At 41.2% G+C, this 16,676-nt stretch overlaps 1 protein-coding gene across 1 annotated transcript in view; it reads right to left on the bottom strand.

Moving 5' to 3' along the window:
* Nucleotides 1-8,836, bottom strand: part of nf1a (neurofibromin 1a) — a 153,229-nt gene extending 144,393 nt beyond the window's left edge. The window contains exons 1-2 of the mRNA XM_077721945.1: nucleotides 8,657-8,836; nucleotides 1,485-1,568 (exon numbers count right to left, since the gene is read on the bottom strand). Of these exons, the coding sequence (XP_077578071.1) occupies nucleotides 1,485-1,568; nucleotides 8,657-8,836 (264 nt within the window). The remainder of the gene's footprint in view (nucleotides 1-1,484; nucleotides 1,569-8,656) is intronic.
* Between the last annotated feature and the right edge of the window lie 7,840 nt (nucleotides 8,837-16,676).

Genomic DNA, 16,676 nt, shown 5'->3' with positions numbered 1-16,676 from the left:
CGGGCCCATGATTTTGTGGAAGAAAAGGTCTGGTCTACATTATCCGCGAAATTCCAGGATTTACGTAGTCTTTACTCCACAGGTGATGTGTGCGATAGGAAATTCACTCGCAAAAAGACTTAAGACAAGATGTCATCCTTTGCCTTTTATATTATTCGGCGCATCCTTCTATGGTGAAATAGTGCTTCGAAGGTGCCAAGTGCCACCTAACTCAGCGCCAAAGAACCAGGGCCCAGACTCCCGCCATTTTTTATCCCTTCTTCTGCTTGCGAATTTCAGCGTCAATTTTGAGATTTTTATTAACCTTTTTGTACGTAATCTAAATAACTGCTATGTACTGAAGCCGCGGATGTTGACGACGCGGATGTGGACCCCGCGGATGTGGACGCCGCGGATGTGGACGCCGCGGATGTGGACGCCGCGGATGTGGACGCCGCGGATGTGGACGCCGCGGATGTGGACGCCGCGGATGTGGACGCCGCGGATGTGGACGCCGCGGATGTGGACGCCGCGGATGTGGACGCCGCGGATGTGGACGCCGCGGATGTGGCCGCCGCGGATGTGGCCGCCGCGGATGTGGCCGCCGCGGATGTGGCCGCCGCGGATGTGGCCGCCGCGGATGTGGACGCCGCGGATGTGGACGCCGCGGATGTGGACGCCGCGAATGTGGAAGCCGCGAATGTGGAAGCCGCGAATGTGGAAGCCGCGAATGTGGAAGCCGCGAATGTGGAAGCCGCGAATGTGGAAGCCGCGAATGTTGACGCCGCGAATGTTGACGCCGCGAATGTTGACGCCGCGAATGTTGACGCCGCGAATGTTGACGCCGCGAATGTTGACGCCGCGAATGTTGACGCCGCGAATGTTGACGCCGCGAATGTTGACGCCGCGAATGTTGACGCCGCGAATGTTGACGCCGCGAATGTTGACGCCGCGAATGTTGACGCCGCGAATGTTGACGCCGCGAATGTTGACGCCGCGAATGTTGAAGCCGCGAATGTTGAAGCCGCGAATGTTGAAGCCGCGAATGTTGAAGCCGCGAATGTTGAAGCCGCGAATGTTGAAGCCGCGAATGTTGAAGCCGCGAATGTTGAAGCCGCGAAAGTTGAAGCCGCGAAAGTTGAAGCCGCGAAAGTTGAAGCCGCGAAAGTTGAAGCCGCGAATGTTGAAGCCGCGAATGTTGCAGCCGCGAATGTTGCAGCCGCGAATGTTGCAGCCGCGAATGTTGCAGCCGCGAATGTTGCAGCCGCGAATGTTGCAGCCGCGAATGTTGCAGCCGCGAATGTTGCAGCCGCGAATGTTGCAGCCGCGAATGTTGCAGCCGCGAATGTTGCAGCCGCGAATGTTGCAGCCGCGAATGTTGCAACCGCGAATGTTGCAGCCGCAAAGTAGTGCAGGATGATAGTATGTGGTTTGCTATTGCTTGTGTACCTTTGTGCACGTGTGGTTGGATAAGTAAACAAGGTTTGATAAGAGCAGCAACTCACCCCAGCCAGACACTTTTCCAATGTATCTAGGATGATGAGCTGTGAGAGGTAGAGGTTTTTCTCAGAAGCTTCACCAAATATTCGCTAGGGTAGGGATACAAACAATCAATAATCAGTAATGCGAATTCCGAATCTTCGTATTATTACATTTGTGTCCCAAAATTAACAGTTAGACCTCCATTATTACCAAGTGTGTAATAGGTTTAAAAAAAATTATAATAATTTGTTTTCCATGGTATCACAAGTCACTGATCGGATCAGCAGAAGAAATAAAAGACATTAGATTCAAATTAAACACTTTCAACATAAATGCCATTTTCCTATCAATGTATACTAAAAACCAGGTTGTATTATTTGGAACAAAAAAAATTCCCCCAGCATCGGTTCCTAAACTGTATGACACAAGATTAAATTAATTACTGTTTCCACTATGCCATTGTGATTCATCCAAAATCACCTTTAGACTGTCAGCATGTGTAATAGGTGCTTTAATATATATAACACGCTAATCCTTTAAAGGACTGGCAAGTTTCAAGTACATTACAAGACTTAATTGTCTTTCCTCTCTCCTCTCAGTTTGCTGAAAATGGCACGCCTAGCCATTACGCTTTTGCACACGTAGTAAGTTTAAAAAAAGAAAATGATTTAGCACCCTCAAGAAAAAAAAATCTACACACCAATTTGTTTGTAAGAAAAGCACCCACACAACCGCATATGTACAGTTTTATGCGCATTTCACCTGCGTGTCATTACAGTGGTACCTTGGTTGGTTTTGTTCGAAATCTGATTTTCCCCATTACAATTAAGGAAATAAGAAATAATGTGTTCCAGCCTGAGAAAATATGCTTTTTTAACCATGTTTTTAAAAAAATTAAGTGAGTACAATACAAGACAATACAATTCAAAACACCTGGAGCACCGGAGGGAAGGCGACCATGAAAAACACAGCAGATGAAACTAATGAACAGGACACACAAAACCCCAAACCACAAAGCATGACAGTAATGTGAAACATCTGTGTACAGAGCCAGCGTTTTGAACAATAATTAAGCGCACTGTGGCGGGTCAACTGGTCACTTACGCGCATTGTTTTTTCCGGCTTTTGTCGACAGTGCACTAGATTTTTGTTCGAATTGAGAAGCAAAAAAAATCTCAAACTAAAATTTCTTCTGGGGCGTACGAAAACCGTGGTACAGTGAACCCTCGCTACTTCGCGTTCCACTTATTGCTGCCTGCAGAGCTTCGCAGATTTTTTTCAGGAAAAAAAAAAATTTAAGATAAAAAAAAAAAAATTAAAGATATTAAATTTAAATTCTAAATTACATCGTCCTACATGATGTTGAAACAAAATATTCAATTAGAATTAGTAATTTCATCATTTTATAAATTTTAAAACACAAAAAATGCACGTATGCGCAACGCATCATGGGGGATCACGGCCGCATCACTTCCGCATCACGGCGTTTCACTTCCGCATCACGGCGTTTCACTTCCGCATCACAGCGTTTCACTTCCGCATCACGGCGTTTCACTTCCGCATCACGGGCATAAACGCAAGCTGATTGGCCAGCTGAATGTACTCGACTTCCCATTGGCCCATTCACCACGGAAACCCAAGCTTCTCCCGATGCCCATTCTCAGTCCACGCTTATCTCGTACTGTACGGGACGCTTGAGTTAAGCTCAAAAGTTTTGTGAAGTCTTTCGTGATGCCTCCCAAACGCTCTTCATCCCCTGGTGCTTCTAGTGAGTCGAAGAAAAGCGGAAGATGTTGACAATCGCCGAAAAAGTGAGTTTATTGGACAGGTTGAAAGCAGGAAGTAGCTATGCTGTTTACAAGCGCATCCTCACCGACAAAAAAAAACACGTTCCCAACTCCCCATAACAATGTTTTTTACGCGCCGCCAAAGAACTGCAGAAGATCCATCCTGACTGTATGATGTTTTTGAATTTCTGAGTTTTCTGAATAAAAGTTTACATTTATTACATTTGCAGTGATTTTTTTGTATGCACTAACATAACACCTGCATTCTAATGTGGAATAAAACACCTGAATGAACAGCATATTAGCCTGGTGCTGGTTTTGGTCACGTGTTATACGTTTCTATAAGCGTTTTTTTTTTTTTTTTTTTTTTTTTTTTTTAATGGCAAACCACTTCGCGGTTTCGCCCTTCTGCGGGGGTGTCCCGGTCCCCATTAACCGCGATAAGCGAGGGTTCACTGTACCACTGAATATGATGTTAGCTACCTGATAATAGCCTTTAGAATAGTGGATAAGATCTTGCCAAAATGGCAGTAGTGAAAGTTTTGTCCCAGGCTGAGTCCTATTGTTGATACCTGACTGTTTATTTTAAAACAACGTTCGATTAAATTGTGAATAACCGTAAATAGCGAGCAAGCCAGTGTTTCACAATTCAAACCTTTAACAAAAGTTGAACACAGTGAAGCATTGAGAAAAATGCAGTGAGAATGAGTAAGGCATTGGAAATTTGAAATGAGAACATAACTCTCACGTGTAATGGCAAGATAATTTAAAAACCATTTTTTACATCATTCTTGTCTTAGTTCTTGAATGCTGAGCAGTTTCTGGATTTGTTAAACAGGTAAGGAAAGGAGTTCAGGCTAGAGGTTACGTCAAAACCTTGGTGGGTAAAGCGTGCCGTCTTTGAACGTAAACATTGGTCATATGTATTATGTATGAATTTTTTTTTGCTCGAGACAGTGGATGTTTCGGTACTCAGACGATTCGCCGAAAGACGTTTCGCCGACGGACAGTTCCCGGAATGGACGTTTCGCCGACGGACAGTTCCCTGAATGGACGTTTCGCCGAACGGACAGTGCGCCAACGGACAGTTTGCCGAACAGACGTTTCACCAAAAGGACAGTTCGCCGACCGGATGTTTCGCCAAAAAAAGTGTTTGATTTATTATTTTATTAAACAAAAAAAGTGGGGATGTTTTTCATTGTGTTGTTTGTTGTGCCAAGGTTGAAAAACACAATCCAGGTGCGCAAATCCTGTTTCGGCGAAAAGTCCGTTTCGCATACGCATATGTACATGAGTACACGTATACGTGTACACGTATATGTGTACATGTATGTGTACACATGTATACGATCGTAATCCGTTCCCGAGACTGTGATCGTATGACAAGCATATCGTAACTCAAACGGATGTTTCCCTTTGAAATGAATTGAAAACAAATTAATTTGTTCCAACCCTCTGAAAAAACACCAAAAACAGGATATTGAATTGGAAAAAAGGTTTTATTTCTGCTAATTTGCCATATATTGACAAAGTAATAAATAATGAATGGTTAAATAGTAATAAAATGTGTTTAATAGATGTAAAAGTAGACGCATTTTGCGAAGGGGAGAGTCAATGACACACACGGACGCGGATGTGGGGGCTGTTCGGGGAGACTTTATCCACGGCAACAACGCACTCGTAAACGAACAAGCACATTTCAATTAACTTGGATAACTATATACAAAGACTCAACTTTTAATGTAACTTCACACAAATGAATTCTAATTTTGTTAGATAGTTAGTTATACGGGTTGACCCCACCTGGCGGAGTCTTCAAAAATAACGCAGCAAGCGTTGTTAGGAACTTGCCTCCCCTTCAAAATGTTCCGAAAATTATGCAAACAAATATCACAATACGCATAATCCGAGCTTTAGAATTAGCGTGCCACAATATTTGTAGGTCTCTTGAAGGCACGCGTGTTCACATTGTACACTAGTAACAGCTTAATTTTAAAGTCACCGCTCGAATTAGCACACAACGCTAGCGTTTAGCGGTCCTTCATGGGTTTGTGTTTCGGTAATCCTTCTTCTCTGCCACAATGAATGTCCGCCTGGGCATCTTTTTCCGAAAAAAGACCAGATCTCATCGCAGCGGAAAACTTGCTGGGGGATGTAACTTTCCTCAGCGATAATCAAGGCAAATGTCTTCATGCGTCCTTCTGCTAAAGGATGGTGGAAATGGTTGACATATTCCTCTCTTATTGCCTAGCGGGCTCAGTAACACGTACACCACTCATTTTTCAATTATTTCGCGTTTCGTGTCCATTGTCAACGCCTTTTCTTTGCAGAACTCTGCCGATCCATAGTAATATTGTTTACCTGTACCCAAAGCGGGGGGAAAAAGCTGGCGGGTGGGAAAATGCAAAGTTCGCCCAGTGGTCGTGGAAATATTTTATACAAGAAAGAGATGCAAAATAGACAATGCCATGGCCACCTGGCTTGGTCGCATCACAAAATTTTGATCATATCTCGGGCGAATTATTCGACCGAAATTTTCGTCATAACACAAATGTCGTATGACAAGGTGGTCGTATCACAAGTTTCGACTGTAGATGTACGCGTGTGCGCGTGTAACACACAAATGTCGTATGACGAGGTGGTCGTATCACAAGGTTCGACTGTATATGTACGCGTGTACGCGTGTGCGCATGTGCGCGTGTGCGCGTGACGGAGTCGGCGAAGCCAAAGAAAGCAAAAGCGCGGATGTCGGTCGGGCCTCGCTGCCAAGATGAGGAAACAACCACACAGAGCATCGCTTCCGAGTATCTTCTTGACCAACGCCATATCAATCCTCCACAAAATGGACGATTTGGAATTTCAGGTTGCTACCAACGGCTGTGTCAGGAACTGCAACATTATTTTCATCACGGGAACGTGGCTATACGTGCAAGTCCCTGACGCCGCGGTATCATTAGCTAGCCGTACGCTACACCGACATGACCATTGCAGAAAGAATCAGGGAAGTGCAAGGTGGAAGGACTTTGCACGTACATACACAACGACTGGTGCTGCAACAGTAGGATCATTAAGACTCACTGGTCCTCTAATTTAGAACTCTTGGCAGTACGGTGCAGGCCCCTCTATCTGCCTAGAGAGCTAAAGATTGTCAATGTACGGCTGTTTCCACCGGATGCTAACGTCAGCACGGCACTTTAAAGACTCTTATGCCTGGGTTAATCCAGTACATGAAATGTCACACCAGAGGAGATACAACTCTAGAGCATGTGTAAGATAACATTAAGATAAAACAACAACTTCCCTTGGCAATTGCTTGTTCATATTGTATCAGTTTTTGTAAGTATAGAAACATCGGTGTCATAAGAAACTTGCCCCGAGTTTGGTCGTGGCCATGGAGACTTGCCACTAATTAATCAGACTTTGCCCAAAGTTTGGTCGTTGCCATGAGACTTGTCACTGATTAATCAGACTTTGCCCAGTTTGGTCATTGTCATAGAAACCATACTATACCCTGTTGTCCTGTATAAAGACTGACCCACTGTTCAATCAGAGAGAATGGCGAGGACGACAGACGGAGTGGTTCACAGCTATTCGAGATTTCTCCCACATTCTGCAGTCTGGTAATAAAAATATTTCCTATTGATCTCACTCTTTCTTAACCTGCTCCTGAAGGTGTATTTTCATATCTATCACGTCTATTCTAACATCAAACATGCTTATAGAGCCACACCCCAGCCTCACCTTGCTGGATCCGAACATCTCTGCCTGTCCCTCACCCCCACATACAACTCATCCGGCCGGAGGCCAACAAGGCCACAAATAAAGATAATAAAAACATGGCCCGAGGATGCCCTTTCTCAGCAGCGGGACTGTTTTTCCAGCACCATTTGGGAACTTTGTTAACACCACAAACTCCTGGACTACACGGACACTGTACTTTCCTACATCAAAAACTGCACGGACATAGTAACTGTTAATAAAGGTATACAAGTTTTTCTTAATCCAGGAAAAGCCTAACCCAGCTGTTTCGGGCAAAAGGCAGACTACAATGTACATTGGTCGTCAGTCAGTTAAAGCGCACAGCAAGAATATGAGTTTTTTGATGAGCAAAACTGATAGACACACCCCAAGCAACTTGCATCTATAATTGCAGCTAAAGATTGCGCTAAAAAATATTAATGCAAAGGGGCTGAATAACTCTTCACAATTGTGTCCTACATGTTGTTGATTCTTGACAAAATAATTTAATTTTGTCTTCATGTTTGAAACCTGAAATGTGGCAAAAGGTTGAAAAGTTCAAGGGGGGTGAATATTTTCCCAAGGCACTGTATATTGTCAAAGAGTGGAATAACACCATTGGAAAAAAGACTTCCACCATTTATGTTAAATCATTAAACTTTGATAGATTATACATTCAGGACATACAATAGAAGCTATTTTAAGTTTAACTTAGATGTATGTGTATGTCTTTTTTTTAACCAAATTTGGGTTTAGAGCTTATAAAATAATTGGGGATACATTTATGTAGATATTCAAAACATTAGAGTAGAGACTAACCATTTGCTTTTTCAAGTTTGCAGAAAATTACATTATGATCACATCAAAGCAATTAAAAAAATGTTACATTCAAAATAATGACAACCTTTAATACTAATATTTTTGCATTGATCATTTTGTCAATGCACCTTGTCTTGAGACAATGTGCCTGCTTTTTTATCGGGGAGTAGTGGAAGAACAACAAATTTCATTGATACCAGGCAAAGGAAAGGACCTGTTGGATGATAAAATCTGCATCTCTGCACAGGTCCTCAGTATAAGGAATCATGAAGTCTTATAAAACATTCTTGCAAGGACCTTAGATTAGGAAACATTTTCACACCAAGAAAGTCAATCTTTCTCACTCTGTGGTCCAGAACGAAATAGAATGGACCCTTTTGGCTTTGGTTCCTTTTCATATTGAAATATTGCTGGAGTCCCAGGACTTGACAACAAACCCACGCATTTCAAACATCATTCATAGGATTGGACTTAACAGTTTAGGCAGGTTAACACAGTAAATTATCCAAGTAAAAGAGCACGACACTGTCATAAGCAATATTTTCTAATGCTGAGGTGAACCCCTCTGGCGACGTCTTGGACCAGCTGTTTACTCCGCACGATATTTTGCTATTTTGTATTCACATCAGCCCCCAAAAGGTGGGTACCACAAACTTTCTAGGTTTAGCCCGGACCAAACAATGTGGTGTGAACACGCCCGAAGAATCAACAGGTAATTGACTTAAACCAAACTCTGAATACAAAATTGACATGAACTAAACCATTCCACAGATAGTATAGAAAAAAAAATATACATATATACAGTGCATACACACACCCCTATAATGTGGAATATGTGATCAACAACTTACCATGTTATTGACATTTTTGAGGATAGTCGTGAGGCCACTTATGACGAGTGAAAATTTGTACTTTGAGATGTTGATCAGGCATTCTTTGTTGTGCTCTGTGCTGATTTTATTGTGAGTGTTCTGGTGTCCAACTTTGATGGGAAGCTGTGGGTTGAAAAATGGACAATAGAAGATTGGCATTGCATCACAAGGTTTGATAGTCACATTATCAAATATTATTTCAGAAAAAAATGTGACCTGCTTTAGTATTGTTGCATTTTAAACCTGAACCTTGAATTTAATGAATATGTGAGAAATATTGGTCCAGTTTCAAGTAAAGTTTTCAATTATTGCTGAATTATAGCTAGCTATTCTAAACATAAATTACAATATTTAGTTGTAAAAATTATGTCAATAGCAATAATGGTGTAGCGCATCATCAGTAGTAAACTAAAAAAATGTATGCATCTTTATATAATTCATCAAGTTTTAAAGACCTACTCTCACAGATTTAAAAAATAAATAAACAAACTAAGACTCACACGGCTCCATAAGTAATGAAACTGTATTTTTTTAATTTTAAATAATTCATGTAACATTGTGGTTAAGCGTTCGTAAAAATGATGACCTAATGGGAGGACAGCAGCAGAGGGCGCCTGACTCAATGGAAAAAGCAAATAATTAAATTGATTCAAATCGGAGACTGAAGCACCCTAACATTGCCCCCGTGACTGAGAGAAATAGGAAACCAAGACACGGAAAGCATCTTGGGCTTCATTTAGATTGGATCCACTGAATGGTAAAAACTTTAACGACCGTTGAATATACCCTCCTGTTCAAATTTGTCCTCTGTTGAGGACATTTGTAAACCTAAATATCTCCCACCCAGTGCATCCAATCGCATTCACTCATGTTGTGCTATGTAGTGGATATTCAGAGCTGTCCAATGATACCAAATTTGTTTTGCAGTATTTCCAATTACTTCACATAGATTGGGGAATTTCAAAATAAATTTGATTGGACAACATTTCTTTTCCCGGTAGTCAGGAGGATATAAGCAAGCATGGTGATTTAAAAACTAATAATTTCTCATCTGAAACTAAAAATGTATTTTTTTTTTCTAGTGCACTTGGCAACACCGGCCAGGAGCCAACAACGCCGGCTAAAGCCTTGTTGTTTTGTTTCCTATGTCATTGTCAACCACAGAAGGTAGGTTGTGTGCTAACCAGCTAACACCAGAATGTTAACCTGCAGTTTAGCCAAAAAAACAATTTAAAAATAAATTATTGGCCACCCATCTTTTGTCATTTACTCAAATTACTTTTCAGTAAATTGTTTGATCAAAACTACAAAATAGGTTACAAACCTGGCCCACTTCTATATATACACACACAGTAATATCTTGACATTTGTTTTTGGGAATGGTCTCGTCAGTCAATTTAATGCATTTCCACACCTATAGGGCCCACTAAAAAGTCTAAATTTTTCTCTAAAACGGTTGATGCGCCCGATCGGTCGAATGAACTTAACCGCTTGAGTGACTGGTTTTATTTCTTGCCGGCACACTTATAATTGCGACAAACCCAGCGGACGTTCACCCTAAAAATTGCTTCCCCACGCGTTCCAAGCATTACGGTAAATCAATTGAAAACATCCCAGGGGAATGGCAAGTCATTTGACTGTGTTTGCAGCACTTTTAACCCTCAAAAACACTCAATTCTCAAAGAAACAGCATATACAGAGGAAATACCTGAAGTGAATTAAAACAGAATGTGGGTGTGAACACTTGGAAAATTTAACAGCAACATACGCTAGCGGCTAGCCTAACATACGCTAGTGCAGGGGTGGCCAACCCGCGGCTCGCGAGCCGCATGCGGCTCTTTGCCCGGTTTCATGCGGCTCTTACGTCCATATCAAAGATTGTATTTGTGTTTTATTTGCGTGTGCGCTTTGCTTGAGTTCAATACGGTATTTTCGTCCAATGCGCATGTGCTTGGGATGAAAATACCTCAAAGTTTCCCAGTAGGAGCAAGGTCATTTGAGTAAACGTTTTTAACAGAGTGGGAGAGCTCCCGTGAACCAGAAGCGACAATGAACGGCGTCGCGCACACAAAAAGTATCCCAAAGATCGAGCATCGGCTGAAAAAGCCACACCCCCTGCGAGGCAGACCAAGGCGAGTGTGCTCAGCCGGGAGCAGCCAATAGGAGAGCGAGGTGTACACCCACGTGGTGGGCGCGCTAGTTAAAAGCCATTCATAATAAATGACAGCTCACAAGGAGCGAATGTTGCGCAAAAATAGGCTCTGATTTTATGACAGAAGTCCCACTAAGTAACATGCATAGTAAAAGAAAAACGCTATTGTAAATTATTATATTTCTGTTTGTGGACTTGGTTGAACTGAGAGTTTGTCCGTGTGAGACAGTGCACACAATGTTCATTGTTGATAATGACTGGGCTGTGCTGTTAGTACTGTAGGAGTCAATTTATGTCATTACTATGCTGGTGTGTGACATTTACAATAAATCTGTGCGATGTGGCTCTTTGCGGTAACACAGTAAAAAATGTGGCTCTTTGCGGTAACACAGTAAAAAATGTGGCTCTTTGCGGTAACACAGTAAAAAATGTGGCTCTTTGCGGTAACACAGTAAAAAATGTGGCTCTTGGTCTCTGACTGGTTGGCCACCCCTGCGCTAGTGGATGGCCCTGGAACAAATAAGGGCTGAAAGGTGATTGGTTAAATGCTTCAATATGAAAACACACATCTGGAAGCAGTGCAACCAGGGGGAAAAGCAATGAAAGGAAGCTAACAGACAATTTGGAATTATTTAATAAGTATTGATGGACAAAACATAATATATGATTCAGATATTTCTTAAGCCAGCAGAGAAGGCCGGCCATGAAGGCCATGACGGCCCACCACTGGATATCTACAAGCACTGAACGATTTATTCAGACGAATTTCCGCTACACATGGACCAGAAAACGCACAATGCGTATGTGCGGGGAAAAGAGGGCTTTCTGGGTAATGAAGTAAACTCGTGCACACCATCGATAGCCAATGGCACCCTCTCTCGGTATAAAACTTCATTACCCACAATCAATACCTGGGTAAGCTGAGCTGTTGCACTTTCTGTTATTCCTTCCTTAGCCTTTTAGCTCCCGCGTTCGCTCATCCAAGACTACGTCTCGTTGGCAAGTGGCCGTGCGTTATCCTATTGTGAGGACATTTGTGTGCATCATTTTCTGAATATTTTGAAGGGAATACAACAGCCCATTGATAGCGAAAGTGAGGGTGGAGGCGTGGGAAACAGCTAACCAGCAGAACGAAGGTAAAAAAGGTTAAAACAAAATTAGAATTCAGTTTTGTGTAAAGTTACATTAAACGTATGTTTGAGTGTGTCTGCACATATTAATCCAAGTTAATATAAATGTGTTTGTTCGGTTACGAGTGTGTTGCCGTGGATAAAGTCCCCCCAATAGCCCCGCCTGCTTCTATCTGTATGTCTGTCTGTGTATCCTCCGTGGCTAATTCTATAGTTATATTAAACACATTTTAGTACTATTAAACCACTCGTTAATTGTTACTTTGTCAATATATAGCAAATTAGAACAAACAAAAATGTTTTTACAATCCAATATCCTGTTTTTGGTGTTTTTTTCAGAGGGTTGGAACAAATTAATTTGTTTTTAGTTAATTTCAAAGGGAAACGTTTGTTCGAGTTATGAGAAGCTCATCATACGAGTTCAGTCCTGGAAAGAATTAAGATCGTATGTAGAGGTACCACTGTATATAAAATTTGTCTGGTAGCTCAGGGCAAAAATTTGTGAAGAATTTTCCTCATATTTCAAATTTCTCTTATGTTGGGACACATGTATTACTGTATGCTCAATTCAGTCAGTTTATCGCTTGGTCAGGCAAAAAAAATAGAGGCTTATATTGGCAGTATCTGTTTCCTACATGATACCTATTAACACTTTTTTAATAAAACTATTTAATTTTTTGGATTTGAGCTTTTTTTTCCCAACGAAGTTTGACTTTAATAAAGTACTGATCACAGCGAGCTAATATTTGTACTGCTAAGAACCAGCCCAGAGTAATATACGAGTAAATATTGTGATTTGAGAACTAATAAGTTGACGCATAGGTAAAATAATCAGTGATTAACCAACTATCAAAATAATTGTTGAGGCCCTACCTGAGTGATGTGTGTGATCTCTTTTTTGACACTTATTGGCAAGTTAAACTATGGTGCAATTCTGTTAACCTTCCACTTCACTAGATGTTGAATTGCCAGCAAGCACCATCAAATGGGGAATTTACAGTAGTACTTATTGTAGTAGTAGTTCACTATTTTTCACTTTCAGACAGCCATCCTTTTGTACATCAGTGCTTATACACATCATTCAATCAGAGGAGAAATACAAACATAACCACTTACACTGATGACAAAGGAAAATCTTTAAGTATTCATAGAGCATAAAAGAATCACATTTTGGATTGTAGGAGTAGTCCATGCGAGAACTTACAGCACATTCTATGCAGTATGACCAAGGTCCATATTTTTAACACAACTTCTGCCCTGTGAGAATCATTTGCTATTAACTATTTTCCTCCAACATATTAAATTTATTTCCTATTTTATATGGGAAAATTGTTTCAAAATATTGGGGCTGGACAGCAACCTTCAAGTTCTGTACTACTAGGAAGAACTTTCAGGTACCGTTTTATCCCAACACAAAAGTGTAAGATTTGATTGCACATTGTAGCCTTCTTTTAAGGAAACACAATATGTGGAAAACATACAGAGAATGGATAACAGAAACCTAAATGCCCAGCTTTACTAAATAGGGTAGCAATGACCAAAAAGGTTTAAAACCACTTTATCCTAACAATAGTAATCCGTCTAAAACAAACTCTAATCTGTAATAAGTAGCAGCTAAGGCAGACTGCAGAAGTCTAAACAGAGTAGATTTGCATTAGTAATTACAAGCAACTACAGTAACACCTCGACATACGAGTAAAATTCCAAGCAAATATTTACCTTGAAATATGAGACAAATTTTGAGATACGAGGATTCGAGACAGCCGCAAGACGTTGCCTAGAGGTATTTCTCGCCGCATCTCCCGTTAGTCAGTTCAGAAATAAGAGAAACACAATAGATACAAAGCAAGCAGTGCAATGAAGGCTAGTGAGAAGAAAAGGTGTATGATAACAATCGATATGAATCACGAACCAATCGAAACATGAGTAGTGTACGCGTGACTGACTTGATCGCCAATACGTATGGAGATGCAGAAAGTTTGCCTGAAACGCCGCAGTGTAATACAATAACCTCTTTGCCTTGGTTATTGCACAGGAAGGTTTAAATTTGGTGTAGTTTAAGATTAAAACTTTGTGTGTGTATAGGGATCTAAGTTTTTGTATGTTAAATTTAAGGTTTATGTTACATTACGAGCCATCCATCAAGTCTCTCCCTCCCTCCCTCCCTCCCTCCCTCCCTCTCCCTCCCTCCCTCCCTCTCCCTCCCTCCCTCCCACTCCCTCCCCCCTCTCCCCCTCCCTCTCTCCCCCTCCCTCTCTCCCCCTCCCTCTATATCTCTCTATCTCTCTCTCTATCTCTCTCTCTATCTCTCTCTCTATCTCTATATCTCTATATCTCTCTCTCTATATCTCTATATCTCTCTCTCTATCTCTCTCTCTATCTCTATATCTCTCTCTCTATCTCTCTCTCTATCTCTCTCTCTATCTCTCTCTCTATCTCTATATCTCTCATTACCCAGAAAGCCCTCTTTTCCCCGCACATACGCATTGTGCGTTTTCTGGTCCATGTGTAGCGGAAATTCGTCTGAATAAATCGTTCAGTGCTTGTAGATATCCAGTGGTGGGCCGTCATGGCCTTCATGGCCGGCCTTCTCTGCTGGCTTAAGAAATATCTGAATCATATATTATGTTTTGTCCACTATCAAAATAATTGTTGAGGCCCTACCTGAGTGATGTGTGTGATCTCTTTTTTGACACTTATTGGCAAGTTAAACTATGGTGCAATTCTGTTAACCTTCCACTTCACTAGATGTTGAATTGCCAGCAAGCACCATCAAATGGGGAATTTACAGTAGTACTTATTGTAGTAGTAGTTCACTATTTTTCACTTTCAGACAGCCATCCTTTTGTACATCAGTGCTTATACACATCATTCAATCAGAGGAGAAATACAAACATAACCACTTACACTGATGACAAAGGAAAATCTTTAAGTATTCATAGAGCATAAAAGAATCACATTTTGGATTGTAGGAGTAGTCCATGCGAGAACTTACAGCACATTCTATGCAGTATGACCAAGGTCCATATTTTTAACACAACTTCTGCCCTGTGAGAATCATTTGCTATTAACTATTTTCCTCCAACATATTAAATTTATTTCCTATTTTATATGGGAAAATTGTTTCAAAATATTGGGGCTGGACAGCAACCTTCAAGTTCTGTACTACTAGGAAGAACTTTCAGGTACCGTTTTATCCCAACACAAAAGTGTAAGATTTGATTGCACATTGTAGCCTTCTTTTAAGGAAACACAATATGTGGAAAACATACAGAGAATGGATAACAGAAACCTAAATGCCCAGCTTTACTAAATAGGGTAGCAATGACCAAAAAGGTTTAAAACCACTTTATCCTAACAATAGTAATCCGTCTAAAACAAACTCTAATCTGTAATAAGTAGCAGCTAAGGCAGACTGCAGAAGTCTAAACAGAGTAGATTTGCATTAGTAATTACAAGCAACTACAGTAACACCTCGACATACGAGTAAAATTCCAAGCAAATATTTACCTTGAAATATGAGACAAATTTTGAGATACGAGGATTCGAGACAGCCGCAAGACGTTGCCTAGAGGTATTTCTCGCCGCATCTCCCGTTAGTCAGTTTAGAAATAAGAGAAACACAATAGATACAAAGCAAGCAGTGCAATGAAGGCTAGTGAGAAGAAAAGGTGTATGATAACAATCGATATGAATCACGAACCAATCGAAACATGAGTAGTGTACGCGTGACTGACTTGATCGCCAATACGTATGGAGATGCAGAAAGTTTGCCTGAAACGCCGCAGTGTAATACAATAACCTCTTTGCCTTGGTTATTGCACAGGAAGGTTTAAATTTGGTGTAGTTTAAGATTAAAACTTTGTGTGTGTGTAGGGATCTAAGTTTTTGTATGTTAAATTTAAGGTTTATGTTACATTACGAGCCATCCATCAAGTCTCTCCCTCCCTCCCTCCCTCTCCCTCCCTCCCTCCCTCTCCCTCCCTCCCTCTCCCTCCCTCCCTCCCTCCCTCCCACTCCCTCCCCCCTCTCCCCCTCCATCTCTCCCCCTCCCTCTCTCCCCCTCCCTCTATATCTCTCTATCTCTCTCTCTATCTCTCTCTCTATCTCTCTCTCTATCTCTCTCTCTATCTCTATATCTCTATATCTCTATATCTCTCTCTCTATATCTCTATATCTCTATATCTCTATATCTCTCTCTCTATATCTCTCTATCTCTCTCTCTATCTCTATATCTCTCTCTCTATCTCTCTCTCTATCTCTATATCTCTATATCTCTCTCTCTATCTCTATATCTCTATATCTCTCTCTCTATCTCTATATCTCTATATCTCTCTCTCTATATCTCTATATCTCTCTCTCTCTATCTCTATATCTCTCTCTCTATCTCTCTCTCTATCTCTCTATCTCTCTCTCTCTCTCTCTATCTCTCTCTCTATCTCTCTATCTCTCTCTCTATCTCTATATCTCTCTCTCTATCTCTCTCTCTATCTCTATATCTCTCTATCTCTCTCTCTATCTCTCTCTCTATCTCTATATCTCTATCTCTATCTCTCTATATCTCTATATCTCTCTCTCTATCTCTCTCTCTCTCTCTCTCTCTCTCTATCTCTCTCTATCTCTCTCTCTATCTCTATATCTCTCTATCTCTCTCTCTATCTCTCTCTCTATCTCTCTCTCTATCTCTATCTCTCTCTCTATCTCTATCTCTCTCTCT

Source organism: Stigmatopora nigra, chromosome 8, assembly GCF_051989575.1.
Source record: "Stigmatopora nigra isolate UIUO_SnigA chromosome 8, RoL_Snig_1.1, whole genome shotgun sequence".
NCBI lineage: Eukaryota > Metazoa > Chordata > Actinopteri > Syngnathiformes > Syngnathidae > Stigmatopora > Stigmatopora nigra.
Note: the sequence above shows the minus strand (reverse complement) of the source record. Positions and strands in the feature narration are given on the sequence as shown.